This window comes from Montipora foliosa, chromosome 11, assembly GCF_036669935.1.
Source record: "Montipora foliosa isolate CH-2021 chromosome 11, ASM3666993v2, whole genome shotgun sequence".
In the NCBI taxonomy this organism is placed as follows: domain Eukaryota; kingdom Metazoa; phylum Cnidaria; class Anthozoa; order Scleractinia; family Acroporidae; genus Montipora; species Montipora foliosa.
The window spans coordinates 30,804,543-30,821,170 of record NC_090879.1 but is presented as its reverse complement, the minus strand read 5'-3'; the positions used below and the strand labels follow the sequence as shown (position 1 = coordinate 30,821,170).

General features: G+C 40.0%; 1 protein-coding gene across 1 annotated transcript; it reads left to right on the top strand.

The window, feature by feature from the left end:
• The first annotated feature begins 6,476 nt into the window (after positions 1–6,476).
• LOC137975785 (E3 ubiquitin-protein ligase TRIM71-like) lies at positions 6,477–9,375 on the top strand. The gene has a single exon (XM_068822969.1). The coding sequence runs from the start codon at positions 6,496–6,498 to the stop codon at positions 8,734–8,736; it is 2,241 nt and encodes a 746-aa protein (XP_068679070.1). The 5' UTR covers positions 6,477–6,495; the 3' UTR covers positions 8,737–9,375.
• Positions 9,376–16,628: the final 7,253 nt, after the last annotated feature.

Below are 16,628 nucleotides of genomic sequence, written 5' to 3'. Positions count from 1 at the left end.
GAATGCACACTTAGGATTTAGCCATATTACAGCTTTGTTTTCCTCCGCGGGATGTTTCACTCGAAGTTCCCGGATTCGTGATTTTATACTATTAGTGGAGTATTTGTTTTGATGTTTTACACACCGGTCAGTGACAAATTTGCACCTTGCATACGATCATGCAATTTAGAAATTCTGAGCGCTTTCGTGTGGATAAAACTTGCTACTTGGTAGTTGTTTGGTGAATATGACATTTTTGTTCACCAGGACACATGAATAAGCTGTATGCAAAGTAGTTCTTTTCTTTAGAACATGTACGAATTGATCGAGTTGATTACAATTTTCAGTTACGCATGTGAGCTTTTTGTGCGATGTCTGAATACTTAAAATACGCCTGTGCGGCATCGATAAAGGAAAAGCTAATAAATAACTTGCAAATTTGCGGCATTTTTAGAATCGCGCTTTCTGAAGGTCAAAACGCCCACAGGTGAGCACTTTGGATTGTTTACGATGAAAATGTCATAAATAAACCAAAATGAATCGTTGTTTACGACCGGAAGATTTTGAGTTTTTCCATGGTTTGTATTCCCAGTTCGGAATAGCATCAGGAATAGTGTGATTCTCATCAGATTTAGCAGAGATACGACTCAGCAAAAATGACTCCGCCTCTTTCCCGTGACAGGCCCATGGATGGCAATGGATCAAACATCAACCAAATGACAACAATTCGCACTTAGCTAGTCAAATTTATCCAAATGATGCTACAAACTACTTTGGAAACTAACAGGTCTTAAATGCCAAATTATCATTTGTTTCATTTACAAAAAAGGCGCGGATGCTGAAAAGGATGTGAAGTGCAAATAGTAGCATTTGAGCAGAAGACGGGAAAGTAGACATTGAACACCAAACAATTATTTCACATAAATTATCCGCTCAAAAGAATCGACGGGATCGTCAAGGTCAGAATCCTCATTAATTAAAACTAAAGATATTTTTTTGGTATGATGTAACACCAGATATGGCTCTTTTGTACAAACAATTTGATGACATAAATCATCCGCATGACGCAATTCTAAAAAAATCGAGGGAGTACGCAAAGTCAAAACCCTCATTAAAATTAAAAGCTTTTTATTGCTAAAGGACATTTTAAAGCGTGACGGTGTACTCAAAACTGGTACACTGTATAGAGAACTGTCCGGCGTGACTGAGGCTCACATCAAATGGGCAACGATAGAAAGAACTGGAACATAGAGAAAAGGGCAAAACGCCATGGGAGGAGAGGGAGGAGGGATTGAATTGTCCCAAAACATTTATCTCACCGTGTTGCTTTAATAGACCTTTTCGGCTTGTACATTTTGTTTTCCCAATACAGATCATGTGATAATACTCAGGAGGCTTGGTCCTTTGTTTTGTTGATTAAAAAGAGTGTATGCAGGCATATTCATGCTTGCTTGCCCTCACGTGGGCAAAGAACGGTTAGCTTTTTTTTGAATTGTTTCTTTTTACTATTTACGGTAATAGAACTGACAGGTTGAAATCGGTGATTGGAACTAATGAATAAAACCTTAGCGCTATTCTAAGACTTGTTTTTGTAAATTGATGCTCCATCTGGTCAGCTTTCTTTTTTCTAAATCAGAGGCTGCGGTGCGCTTGTCCCATTGGTTTTTGTATCATGTAATTGTTATGTGGTGTCCAAGCTCGTTTTGAGGTGCTCAAAAAGTGCCAAACCCACTCAGACGTAGACTGGTTTAGTTATTAGTAAGTCAATTTTATTCGTTCTGAAATAGAAGCAGTGCAAGCCATTCCGCTCAGTGTGAACTTACAGATAATTTCCTGTGATCTGCAGATAGCTTTAAAGAAAGTTTTCTACTTTTAAGTTAACCTGTCAAGCCATGACAATTGTGAAAAGCCGTAAGCGGAATAACCAGCTTGAGCGTCGTTTTAAAGCTATTCGAAGCGCATAGTTTTCGTGGTAGTCACCAGTGTTACTTTGACTTGAAGAAAAACTCCAATTTCACCTAGACTCGTGTTCAAAAGGAGGCCAAACTCAATTGCCACGAGAAAATGGAGGAAAGTTTATTTGTAAGGAAAGATTATCTAATTAAAAGATAAAGACCTAGTGGATGTATTGCATTTCACTTTCGTATTTCTCTGTTGCTTTGAAGTGAAATTCCTATTGCAAAATTGTCATCGACACTATTCGGTCACGTGACCAGGTTGCCATATTGGTTTACTGAAACGAAAGGAGAGACTAAATTCCCACAAGAAGATCTTTTGCATTTCACGCTGTGGTGAATTCACACTTTGCAAAGCCTTTCTCTGCCATTTTCCAGCTGTTTCGCCTGCGGGGGGTGTTCCATCAGAAGGGTCGGGACGAGCAAAATTTTGGCGAGGGCGATAAAACATGGTCAGCTTTCTCTAGAGGTTTGGTAACCGCTATTTTCTCCTTTTTAAACTTGTTTCTTAGCCGGAGATAATACACGTTTACACCGGCATTCGGCAGAAAAAACATATTGACTTAAATTACTTAAAAAAAATGTTCTGGCAGTTAGCAATGCGGTAGTCTAGTGGTTAAGTGAAAGGGATATTAATCGAACATTCCCAGGTTCGAGCCCAGCGAGTTTGGGGATTGGGGTTCGGATTTTAAAAATAGATATTCATTTCCAATAATCCCTATCAAGCGCTAAGCGTCCTAAGTTGACGATAATAGTCAATTCATAAAAACTTAGGAATTGTCGATAACAGTCTTTTAAGATGAAGAGGATGGGTTGCCTCTCGACCCATCGAGAGCCTGGAATGGGATAGAAGTAAAGGGTACCCAACGAGCTAATTAAGCCAAAAGTCTTTGAGAGACAGATCTAAGCTCCTTCTAATGTATAAAGCCTTTCTAAAGAGACGTTTTTGTTTTGTTTGTTTCAGTGTTCGAAAATCTTAGCGAGAATGGTATCTTCATTTCAAATTGCTAGCTGAACGTAGCCCTCTAAGAACTTCCCAGCGAACCATTTCCAGCATTTGTTCATCCGAAACTGCTAGGCTTGACCTTTCTAAGTACCAAAATGGAAAAAATATCCCTACCGAAAACGTAAGAGACTACTTTTCCCTAGTTAGGTGATGTTTTAATAAAGAATTCTATGGCCGTTTGGAAACGTAAAACCGAACTCCCGAGTAAGAACTGTTTGACTCTGCCAAACACATGTTTCACCGAAGATTATTGTTGGGTGCCGCTGAGAAGGCTGTGTCGAAAAATGGAAAGGGACGCGGAGACAGGGGACGTGGGGACTCCGTGACGTGAGGAACTTGGGGATGCGGGGACGCGGGGACGCGGCGACGCATTTTTACCATTTGTTTAACTTTTCATCATATTGCACAAAATCCTCGTCTGTTGATCGTAACTGCGTTGTATCCCGGTTTTAAGTTCCTCGTTTGTACGATGTGAAACACAGGTGTAGTAAATATATATAGTATAGTTTATTACTCGTCTTCATAAAAAGGTGACTTTCATTATACCACTATCAAGTTACACAGTGGAGTAATATATTTAGGTAAAACGAGGGGACAAATTTTTTTTGCATTAAGTCCTTATTTGACATAGGCAACATGAACGAAACGTTGGTACGACCATTTCTCAGATCGTTTTACAATTCCTCAAGTATATCGAGGCTTGAACATTTAGAAGTACTTCCACTCTCTATAACCTAACTTTTTCATTTTTAATTATGCATTTCACTCGTAGTTGTCTGTGTCACGTCACATTTCTTTCTTTCCTGAAGACGTCATAACGCTTGTTTTTGAGACTGGGGGAACGTTTACCCTAAAAAATTCCGACAACGTTTTGCTTGAAATTGCTTATAACTACCATTAACGTATAATTATACCTATCAATGTGATATCGTTCATTTTCATTGTGACCTCTATGGACACTTATTACGTAATTTGACCTGTTTTTTTCTTTAAATTTTGATTTACGGTTTTCATTAAGATAGGCATATGATTAAAAGGCAGAGTGATAAAGCCTCGATAGGAGTACTAGAGAAAGGTATCTTGATATAAGATGACTTTTCCATCCTTGTTTGCGATAAAAGATTTAAATTGTTTTTTAGCCGTTAAAAATCACGTGACACATTTCAGATGGAAGAGCGAGTAAAAAACTAAGCATGCAGATTTCAAGTTAACGTCGATTGGATAAATGTTTCCTCGTAAAACAAAAATTTGCCAACTTATGTCCTTGGTCAAGCCTTAACACACACAAGAGTTATTTAGCTTCTGGTCCGGGGGCGGTACTTTAGGAATTTCTGGGTGGGGGATGTGCCCCTGGGACCGTGGAACCCTTAGCCTATACTAGAGAGATGGTTCAGCTGAATTTTACTACCCTGTACCAGAGTAAACTCCCCAAATCCTCCTTATCCTAGAGTAGCTGTTTTCAGAAACTACTGAGGTCACTAAAAGTAAAACCTATACCACAATCGCTTCTCTCTCAAAAAAGGATTTATTTGTACTTGTTCAATTCGTTCAGTCTTTTTCTGGTTTCCTTAGTCCAGATAAAATCTTCAACCAACTGGTCAGTTCCGAGAAAAATTATACCCTATTCTAGACACAAACGCTCTGATTTATATACCCTATCCTAGAGTAAACTGCTTGAAAACCATACCCTTCACAGCGGCACATACCTATATAGCTCATATATGGCAGTACCACCCTTCCCCTTCCCTCAATGCCGCCAACAAGGACATTGGCACGGTATTTAAACGTCAGTTACAGAGAAGGAGTCATAAGGCTCAAGTTTTTGTGGTACAACAACAACAACAAACTCTGCAGTCGTGAAATTTCAGCTGCAGTGTCAGCAATGGGCCATTAGGTCTTCTGCTTTGTTTCACAGTCGAGCTCTGTGACGGGTGGCGAGAATGACTTTTCGAGAATCCAATTTTTGAATTTCGCTGTGTATTTAGCTGGCACTTGAAAAGCATACAGATGATCATTTTTGCAAAATAACCTAAGCAATTCAACTTTCTTGGGGATGTTCTCCCATTTCTGAAATCTCTATACTTCGAAAATGTGTCCCCACGTCCCCGCGTGCCCGAGTCCCCACGTCTCGTGTCCCCGCGTCCCCGAGTCCTCACTTTTCGACACAGCCCGATGAGGAGTTTTCGAGTGGAACATGATTTGCACACGGGTCAGTGACGAATCCGCACTTTGCATCCGATCATATAACTTCAGTCGGGCAATTCTGACCGCTTTCGTTTCAGACAAACTGAAATTGCTAATTGGTAGTCGTTTAGTAAATATGACATTTTTTTTTCACCGGGAGACATGAATAAGTTGTATGCGAAATAGTGCATTATCTTACATCAGGTAGGAAACGTTGACAAATTTCAGTTACGCATGTGTGCTTTTTGTATGACGTCCGAATATTCAATAACGCCTGAGTGGTATCGATGTAGGAAAATGCGGGATGTTTGTTGCATTTTTAAAATCGTGCTGCTAAAGGTCAAAACGCCCGCAGGTGTAGACTGAGGATTGTTTGATAAAAATGCCACAAATAAGGCAAAATAATTACGAGAGGGAGACTTTAATTTGAGGTTTTCTATGCTTCGTGTTCCCAGTACTGAATTTCTCATCAGATATAGCAGAGTAGTTATGTCACGGCGTAAAGAACTCCGCCCCTTTCCTGTGACAGGCCTCGCATGGCAATAGATCAAACAAGCAGTAATTAACCAAACAGCAACAATTGGCACTTAGCCGAGCTCAAACTCGAGAATCAACGATATCATCAAGGTCAGCCGCCCTCATTAAAACTGAAGATATTTTATTGGTATGTTGGAACGCCAGATATATGGTTCCTTTCGACAAACAATTTTATGACACAAACGATACGCTGCTAACAATTCTAAGGAAATCAAGGGGGTTCTCAAGGACAAAATCCTCATTAGCATTAAAAGGTTTTTATTCCTACGAACATCTTAAGGCATGACGGTGTACTCGACACTCGGGGGAGGGGGGGGGGGGGCACTATAGAGACGCTTCCTTCGTAGATGAGGTTCACATCACAAGTTTACCGTAAGATAGGCAATCAGAAAAGAAACCGAAAGAAGAGGGCAAAACCTCATGGTAGGATCGGCAGGAGGGAACAAACTGTTCCGGAACATTAATCTCATTTTTGTTGAATACCCGTGCCGGTTTGGAAGGCGTGTATTTTATATATCGCTAAGCTGAAAAATCAAGACACGCCTTCTTTATACTGTGTTCTCTCTTTCTGTGCTTTTGTAGCAAACATTTTCACCCCTGAGAAAAGGAACCAACATCAGCTTCATTATTAAAGGATTTCACATTGACATAATAAACGTGGCAGTTTCATGCATGACGTAAATTTCTAAGAAAACCAGAATATTAAGACTTGACTTCAGGCAATTTCATTCGTTTAGGTCATAAATCAGACAACAATGATCCAAAGTCACGAAAATGTTTTGTTTAGATTAATTAAGGCGTGTTCAACACGGAAATCCATACTTCTCTTCGTTTATGATGGATATCAAAACCTTTCTAGACAATATTCACGAACACGTTTGTTGTTCTGTATGTATGACCAGGTTCACCAATCCAAAGCAGCTTCCTTGCTTACACAGTTTTTGCCTTCATTGCCTGCAAAGGATTCAACAAACGAGCGGAATTCGAGATACTATTTCATGCCCAGAGTGCAGGCGAAACTTCAGGATCCCTGGAAACGGTGATCTTAACGCTTTTCAAGCAAACTTTCGCGTCAACAGTTTGTTGGATGCTTTGCCTGTCACAGAATGCAATACGAGTGGCATCAAGTGTGGATTTTGCGAGAAAGTGACAAGCGGAGAATCTGCGTACTGCTTCACTTGTTGTTCGTTCTGGTGTGATAACTGCCTCCCTCTGCATAACCGTTTTAAAGCATTCAAGGAACACAACGCTTTGGCTTTGAAAGACTTTAGAGACGAGGACTTCGAGAACATTTTAAAGCAGCCGACACTTTGTGGGAAACACGAGAAGAAAAAACTGAAGTTTTTCTGTCAGGAGTGCAAAATAGCCATTTGCAACGCTTGTGCTCTAACAGATCACGAAGGTCACTCTAAGATTGTTTTGGAAGATGCCGCAAAGGAACGCAAATCGAGAGTCAATGCAGCAATTGAATTAAAGAAACGAAGAGCGCAGGAGAAGATGACAAGTATTGCGAAAATTGATGAAAATTGCATTTCAATTCAAGAACAAGCTGCACTAGTGAAAAGCGACGTGCAGCAGTTTGCCAACAGTTTCATTGCGGCCATTGAAACGCAAAAGAATCACATCTTTGATGAGGTGGAAAACAAAGTGCGAGAATCGTTGCAGCTCCTGGGAGAGCAAAGGCACGAGATTGAAGAAGACGTAAAAATGCAAGAAGCAGATATTGAAAAAACCCAAATGATTTTAAAGCGAAGCACAAACGCTCAAATCATGCAGCCCCATGCATTTTTGGATAAAATAGTTCAGGAAAAAGCTGAAGAAGATTCAGCGGACTGTGACATCGGACATGTGATGACTATTGTCTTTAAAAGGAACGAAAAGTTGTTTGATGATCTAAAAGTCCAACAATTAGGTTTAATCAGGATTCCTGGTTTAATCAGCAAAACGAGCTCGAAAAAATCTAGCGCTGAGGGAAAAGGGGTCACTGAAGGAACTGTTGGACTTGAAGCTGAGATTGTTGTAACAACAAGGAACACACAAAGAGAACAATGTTACCAAGAACATGACCGCGTGACACTGGAAATCAGAAATTGTGACAGTGCGATCAAGCCTCATATCCAAGATAACAAAGATGGTACTTACAAGGTCAGCTATTTTTCCAAGGAAACCGGAGCATTTCAGGCATCCGTGAAAGTCAACGGAGAACATGTTCGTGGCAGCCCTTTTGAGGTTCATATCAAACGCAGACATTTCAGACCCGTGTTATCCTTTGGAAAATCAGGATCGGATGCTGGAATGCTTTCCAGTCCTTGGGGGGTAGCTGTGAATGACAATGATGAGATTGCAGTGAGCGAGTGTAATAACAACAGAGTACAGATATTTGCTAGTAATGGAACTCGCTTAAGATCGTTTGGTAAGAAGGGTAATCAGCAGGGAGAGTTTAACTTTCCTGCTGGAATAGCTTTTCATGACAATAAGATTATAGTGGCAGACGTTAACAACCACCGAGTTCAACTGTTTAGTGATGAGGGTCATTATCTTAATCAGTTTGGGGGGAAAGGAAGCCGGGATCACCAGCTTCAGTCTCCTTATGGCCTGTCAATTGACAGCGATGGCAATATTATGGTTGCCGATAGTGGTAACAAATTAATCAAAATATTTTCACTTGATGGTCTGTTTTTGCGCAGTATCGGTACTGAAGGTTCTTTCATCAATCTCTTTCATTGTATCCAGCACGTTAACCATCTTATTGTGTCAGACAGAGGTGATCACTGTATAAAAGTTTTTAATAGGGAGGGAGAGTTTCTTTATAAATTTGGTAATAAGGGTATGGGGGACGGGGAGTTGAATAATCCAAGCTGCCTTTCAGTGGACAGAGCGGGACATCTGTTGGTTTGTGATACATCGAATGACCGAGTGCAGGTGTTTAAACTCAGCGGAGAGTTTGTAACTAAGTTTGAAGAAAAGGGGACAGGGACAGGAGAGTTATTTCGCCCAATTTCTACAGCTGTCCTTAACGATGGAAAAATAATTGTTACCGAGTGGATTAACCATCGTGTTAATATTTTTGAATAGATGTACATTTTTTCCTGATTCTTGTTCTTCAGCGTCACCGACTTTAAACATTCCTTTGTCGGTAAAAAGAAATTCCACATTACAATGAGAATTTCTTTATTTGAATCGTTTTAAAAAGAAATATTGTAGTTTAGACAATTAAAAGCGGAGAGAGTTTCAATTTTAGATATTTCAGGGTTAACACAATAATAGAGGTTTTGAATTTACGCTTGGTTGACAGAGATCTCTGTATTTTAAAGTACCCCCATAATCAATTTTCCAACGGAGAGAAGATGGCTACTATAGTAATTTATCATTGTCGAAATTAAAAACAAAAAACGCGTTTCGTAAACACCGCGTTCTGAGTTGGAAACCACTGTAAGCTCAATATTGGTCAGTATATTTTATCGGTATATATTGCACTTGCTAGAGAGAGCTTCATAAATGTCCTTGTGATTTGAGAATGAAGGCAAATCCAGGTTCTAAGTAAAGTTTTGAAAGTCCTATCATTTACGAAACAATGCTAATGCTAATAAGTCTAGATCTTGTGATAAAATTGATTAAAAAGACAAACGCAACTAGATTCATTTTGACAACGTTTCGACATCGTCCGATGTCATCGTCAGGCAATGAATTTTAATCGGATGAAGCATAACTTATAGTACAAGAACAATAGAACAATAGAACAATATATACAACAGTACGGTAACAAAAAATGTGAAATCTAAGTAAATAGTTTTGCCCTGACAGAGTCTGACTGTACATTAAGTGATGGTTTCAATTCTTTGATGTAGAACATCTCATGAATTAAGCAATCAAATTTCGATGCGCATTTCTTTAAGACACTAAAACTCGCCGCTGGGGGTGCTGTTGTTTGGCCATGATCTGCTAGGCGGTGCCTCCCGATAGCTGAGTATCTATGTTCCTCAATTCGTTGATGCAAGTGACGAGCTGTATAGCCAACATAGCTCGCATCACACGAGCCACATTGAAATTTGTAGACGACTAGTTGTTGGCTGACTAATGATGGTTTGGGCTCACGGAATTTAAGGACATCCTCGAGCTTGCGGCTGACAAAAACTGGCTGTAGATCTATATCCAGTTTCTTATTTAGCTGAGTAAGTTGGCGCTTCACAATATCGGCTGGTTTTTGGTCAATAAATGGCAAGACGATTCTAATGGTGCTTTTATTATTATTGCTGGTAGATTGTGATTCGACATCTGATGTATTGATAAAGTTACGGATGGTTGCCTCAATCAATCAGCTATCGGGAGGCACCGCCTAGCAGATCATGGCCAAACAACAGCACCCCCAGCGGCGAGTTTTAGTGTCTTAAAGAAATGCGCATCGAAATTTGATTGCTTAATTCATGAGATGTTCTACATCAAAGAATTGAAACCATCACTTAATGTACAGTCAGACTCTGTCAGGGCAAAACTATTTACTTAGATTTCACATTTTTTGTTAGCGTACTATTGTATATATTGTTCTATTGTTCTATTGTTCTTGTACTATAAGTTATGCTTCATCCGATTAAAATTCATTGCCTGACGATGACATCGGACGATGTCGAAACGTTGTCAAAATGAATCTAGTTGCCTTTGTCTTTTTAATCAATGCTAATGCTGTTGCGGAAACGGCACAGGAAGATCAAATTTTCACTCTTAGCTTGATAATAGTATGGAAAGAGTAATTTAATTTCATGTAGGCGATGTATGTTTTGTGGCAATATCTTTTAAGTCTAGAAAAATGTACACTATAGAGTGTACTAGGAAATATACACAGTAGAGCAGTTACGATAACTAGTTTTGACGCAGGTATTGCTTATAATACTTGATGTCATCTTTCTTAATCAAAATATAAAAACTAAAAGAAAAATTTGTTATGATTTTTCTACATTTTGTTGAGTATCCTCAGTGCCTTCATAGCTGCAGAGAAAGTTTAATATTCTCTATGCGGATTGCACAACATTTGAACTTGAACTGGTTATTAAACGCCACGCAGAGAAGATGGAGTGTGATGAGCTTCGTTCAGTTTGAGCGAGGAATTTTTGTTCACTGCAAATAAGCCCATATTAAAAAGAATGCTCAGCTTGTTTTTTGGTTGTCTTGTAACTTTTTGCATGTGCTACTAAAACGCGAAAGCAGTACGCTCGCCATGCACCTTTCCGCCGAAAAACCGTAGGTTCCAGCATTAAGACATTTTTGTTAATTAGCTTACATGAAAAGTTGAACGTACGGATAGACGGTCCTAGGATGACGTTATCACCAAAACCCCAAATTTCTCGCATCGATGGGTTACCATATTTCGCAACAATGGTTCTCCACGCGTGAGCGTCATCAAGGCGCGGCAGAGCTCCGCCATGAACTGTATTTTTCAAAGGGTATCAAGTGTACTACAGACATGTACAGGTCGGACAGAGAGTGGCTACACGCGCCCCTTGAATTCACGATTATCGTTAAGTCGTAATTTTCTCTGAACTCACTATTATCGTGAATTTAGAAGACTATAAGCTTGATATGGATTATGGAAAATGGTCATATATTTTTTAAAAGATAACCCACGTGTATGGACATAGGATTTGAACCTGGACTGTTATTAACCCGTCACCAACCTCTTGACCACCGGTACCACATCGCTAGTGGCTCGGCGACAATAATTTAAGCACGATGGGCTATGGCCTGGGGGGTCATTTTAGGACGTCAACACCAAGTAAAATAGATCATTACATATCCTCCAAATAATCGGAACAGAATAGACTGGACTCCTGTTTTCCGAATGTGCAAGAGTTATTAGCGATTTATTATTTTCTTTATTCATAACCGAGCTTCAAATTTACCAACAGTCGTTTACGAGTGTCACAGACTTTATTACACGCCTTTCAATGGAATTAAATTACAAGAATAATAATACTATACAAAAATTTAAATGAATAAAAACTGGAGACATCGAACGGTTCAAGTTTGTTCCCACCTCGGGGTGTACCCAGCTGCTTCATTTCGCTTGCAAGTAACGGTGGAACTACATCAGATGTAATTTTCTCCTTTTCAAATACCTCCGTTGGATAACGTGGCTTTTGTCGCTTGAGAATGGAGGTCGTAATTGCAAACCTTTCCGCCGTTTTCAGATTCGAAAATACGCGGGAAATCGCAGAAGGTTTGCATGGGATTATTGACCTCCAATAATGTTTGTTGGGAGCCTGGTGACGATCATAACGAAAAGAGCACCATTAATATACTTACTGCACAAGCCAGTGTTGATCTGATGACGAACACGCAAGATTAAAATAAGTCAGTAAATTTCATTGGACAGGTTTAATTGACTTAATTTCCACTGTGATTGGACCAAAGGATGACAAACTGTCAATTGAAATCGATCTGGGCGTATCTATCAATAGGTACACGTAGAGCATCACACTTTCGTGCAGGAGGTTATGACTTGCACCCTTGCCTGACCAACTCTGCGCCCAAGCCACAGGGCCACACCACAAGACCAATGACAGCAATTTCCTATTGAGACTGCCAACCAGCTTGCTCAGTAGGTACATGTAGATCATTGCACTTCCGTGCGGGAGGTTATGAGTTACATCCTTAGCTGAGCAATTCTATATCTCAGGGTCTTTAAATATGACAGTGAGAAGAAGGTTTTGCCTTTGTAATCCCAGCTGCAAATGGTTGGACTTTTTGTTTTCTCTGACAAGGAGGGTTTAAAAATGGGCTCTGCCTCACATCACTTGTTTATAAAATTCTGTGTGATACAGAGCACTCCTTACAGGTTCTAGTTTGGCATAAGGTGACATACCTGATTGGGGACGCCAAACACCAGGGTATATACCCCTATGCAAAACTAGTCCAAATAAAGTGATCTAGACCTTGTTATTAACTGCAACCGTGAGGAATGTCAACTGGATCCTGCTACAGTGGCATATGCTTTTGTATAATATGTTTAAACATTTCGTCAAACATTTTGTGAAATACATAGTTTTTCGTAATAATAATAATAATAATAATAATAATAATAATAATAATAATAATAATAATAATATTAGTAGTTTTAGTTTGGATGACACTTACACATACATTCATTCATACATATTTTATTTAGTATCAGAACAGAACAGTTTTACATTTAAGCAGACCCGCAGGTAGCAAAGGCTAATCTAGGCCGGCATGCTTTGGATAAGAAAATTACAAGACGTCGATTTATTTATTTTTTTAGTTACTTATTTTATTTGCGCGTAAGGGTGTTCCCGGCACCTGTTGATGGGTCTAAAATGTCCGGCATTTTAAAATACCATAGTTGTAGTCAGGCACGTAAATTAAAGTGAGCAAACATGTCATGGTTTTGTTACATGTTTGTTTGTACACTTTATAAAGTTTCTGGAGAGTCTTACATACATACTTAATTGCCTGCTCCCTCATAGGGGTTTTTCAGGGCCAAAGACACAGAACAAAACAGAACAATAACAACAAGTTCGTTATTTACAAGTGCAACCGAGAAGTTGAATCAGAGACTACCAGGTTTAAATTCAACAGGTGATCAGATTGAGTTTCAAATCTCAAGGGGCACGTGCCCTAACTACTGGACCACACTGTGGTCTTGGCAAATGACTAACTCACCACGCTGTAGACGTCTTATTGGGAACCCGGCAGTCGATCTTGAATTTGCCCTTATTTTTAACTTCAGGTTCCTGTCTGCTTTTGGCAGAAAAATTTAATGATGACATGAAGAGAGAGAAAGTCAAAGAACTTATTGAGGCAAGCTATTTTGACATGACGTTTAGCATGCTCTTGTCCCCCCCCCCCCCCTTCCCTCCCACTTCCCCACCCTCTCGCAGGACAGCGCCATTCCGTCTCATTCCGTCTTCACTATATGCACCATACGTGCTTTCCTCCAAATCCCTGCCAATTTTCGGGGGGATTTTGGTACCAGAATTTCTTCTATGTGTTCCGAAAGTTGTGAGCCGTTAAAGCGGTATCGCAACGATGAAATAAATGTATCTACTTATAAGGGAGAAGTGATCCTTGCGAATTCCTCAATTAAGGTGGCTTTAACGGGATTTGAATCCATCGACCTCCGCGATGACGGAGCAATGCTCCACCAACTGTGCTATGAAGCACCCTTATCCGTGACGACGTCTGACTTCCTATTCACAATGCTCGACAATAAAGCGCGAAGCATGATATCACACAGAACTGCCAAATAAAAACATGGCAGGAGTTGCGAGCCTCAGATCTCTAAGAGACAATCGCTGAAATTGTCCTCGTAGGTGCGAGGACCACTTCTTTCTTTCAGTATTGCATTAGCTTAGTCTCTTAGTTATTGCAACATTCGCCCTCCGTCATTGTGTCCCTGCTTCGAATTTGATGTCAGGACAATTCGCTCCTCGGACAATTCTCCCCCAATTTGTAGACCATCAGCACCCAATTATAAAAACTCCGAACCAAAAAAGGGATCGATAGCAAAAGCACAATGAAGTGTTTTAACTGCTGATCAAGTACTAAAAGAACCGTAAGGGTTGAAAAACGAACAGTTTCATTACATGAATGGAGACAATTAGGTCTGGATCTCTACTTGGAGAAGTTTTTCTCCATCCTGAGGTTTGTAATACGTCTGTTTTCATATAGGTAACCTCAAAATGATCTTATCTGTTTTTTTTTATTAGACCATCACGTCTCCTTTATCAATTTCGTTTTTTCTCTTTGTTCTAACGATTTTTTTCTTTCCAGGCAATTGAAGATAAGCTTCGCGTATCAGTTAAAGAACTCCTCAAGTTTGAGTTTCAAGCCGTAGTGGCTCTCCAGTTTGACCTTCATGTCCCACAGTGGGAAGTATTGCCCCATGTGAAACGACTAGAAACGGAATAAATCGGTGGCTGCTTTACAGTGGAATATTTGTATTGAGTGCGACTCCGGAAGATCGGCACTCTAAAAGAACCCTAGACACCTCCTGGCTTGTACACAACATAATAATCCACAGTAGGGATCCAGATCAGGCTTCGCTATCCACCGGGAAATCACTTCCAACGGATAAACACTATCAAAACCAATTGAGTGGTGAATAGCGCTTTCCACCCTTCGAAAAACTGGGGCCAGACCGTTGGCTCCCCTCGAGGAGGGGGGGTGGGGGGTGGAGGAGGAGGGAGTGGGAGGGTGTACCGCTACACGTTGGCAAAAAGCGGTCAGCTTTTTTATTATTCTTTCTTTTTACCATTTACGGTAATAGAACTGACAGGTTGAAATCGGTGATTGGAACTAACGAATAAAACCTTAGCGCTATTCTAAGACTTGTTTTTGTAAATTGGTGCTCTTTCTGGTCAGCTTTCTTTGATCTAAATCAGAGACCAAGGTTCTGTTGTCTGCGGTGCGCTTGTCCCGTTGGTTTTTGTATCATGTAATTGCTATGTGGTGTCCAGGCTCGTTTTGAGGTGCTCAAAAAGTGCCAAACCCACTCAGAATGTAAAGACTGGTTTAGTTATTAGTAAATCAATTTTATTCGTTCAGAAATAGAAGGGGGACAGCTATTCTTAGAGTTATTTTCATAGAGTTATGTCGTAGAGTTAGAGTTAAGTTTCCAAAATCCTGAATTAAAGATTTTGGAAGCCAACATTCATAAAAGCTAAACTTTTGTTTAGGCCTAATTAGGCCTAAGGTTAGCCTTTATGCGTGTTTAGGATCCTTTTTTGTATTTCTAAATTCAGGATTTAGGCCTTCCAAAATCTTGAATTCAGGATTTTGGAAACTTAACTCTAACTCTGCGACATAGCTCTACGAAAATAACTCTACTGCTAGTCAACCTCAAATAGAAGCAGTGCAATCCTCTAAGTGTGAGCCTAAAAAAAATTTCCCCTGATCTGCAGATACCTTTAAAGAAAGTTTTCTACCCTTGAGGTTTGAGAGTTGCGTAATTCTTTGGAGGATTCCAAACTGTTAACCTGTCAAGCCATGACTATTGTAAAAAGCCGTAAGCGGAATAACCAGCTTGAAATGCATGTCGAGACTACAATTCTACTGAAAAACTACTTCTCACCACTGGATCTTTGTTGTTATTTCCTGTACGGTGAAAATGACGATAAAGAGTTTAAAGAAAATTCCTTGTATTGGTAACTACTTGTCAAACTGCATGTCAAAGGCGGAATAGCATTTTTGCAAGGGAACAAATACTTCTCCCGACCTGAAATTCGCATTATTGTCGTTTTACTAACTTTAACTTAAAGGACGATTAAGTTGTTGAATTCTTTCATTCTGAGATGCCAACAGTCTCTATTATCAAGACTGCTTACAGTGCGACGCGCCTTACCGTGGCCACCTAACAAAGTTTTTTAAACCTTATACGCCAGTCAGGGTGGGCGAATTTGATTGACAGTCACCCCTCCTTGCAAAGTTCGCACGGTTGTAGTTAAACACCGTTGAATGGGTCGTTTGAGTTGACGTACTTACATGTAATTGTCAAAACTGAAAGTTTGTTGGGTGGCCACGGTAAGGCGCGTCGCACTGTAAAGGGGTGGAATATTTGGTGACCGATATAACGATCGATATCAAATGATGAGAGAGGATGCAATCTGATGAGGTAACAGAGCGGATCCACCCTACTTGGGCCTCATCCAATAATAGTTTTTTTTAAAAATCTTATTTTACCGCATGGTTCAGCTACGCAGCTATTTTTAGAGAGGCACCTGATTGGCGAGCTGTAATCACGAAATGAGATTTTAAGTATGCGCGGCTTGCGCAGCTTGTGGAAATAAATGGCCTCCACAGTAGGGATCACGTTCGTCGACGAATCTAAAAGCTTTGATATTGAAAAGAGTGGAAAGCTTTTTAATCGACGTAAAGGAAAGTGGTTGTGGCAATACAAAGTAAAAAGCGATAAAAGCCTCTCCCAGGTGCTGATCATCTAGCCGCGCGACATTGGG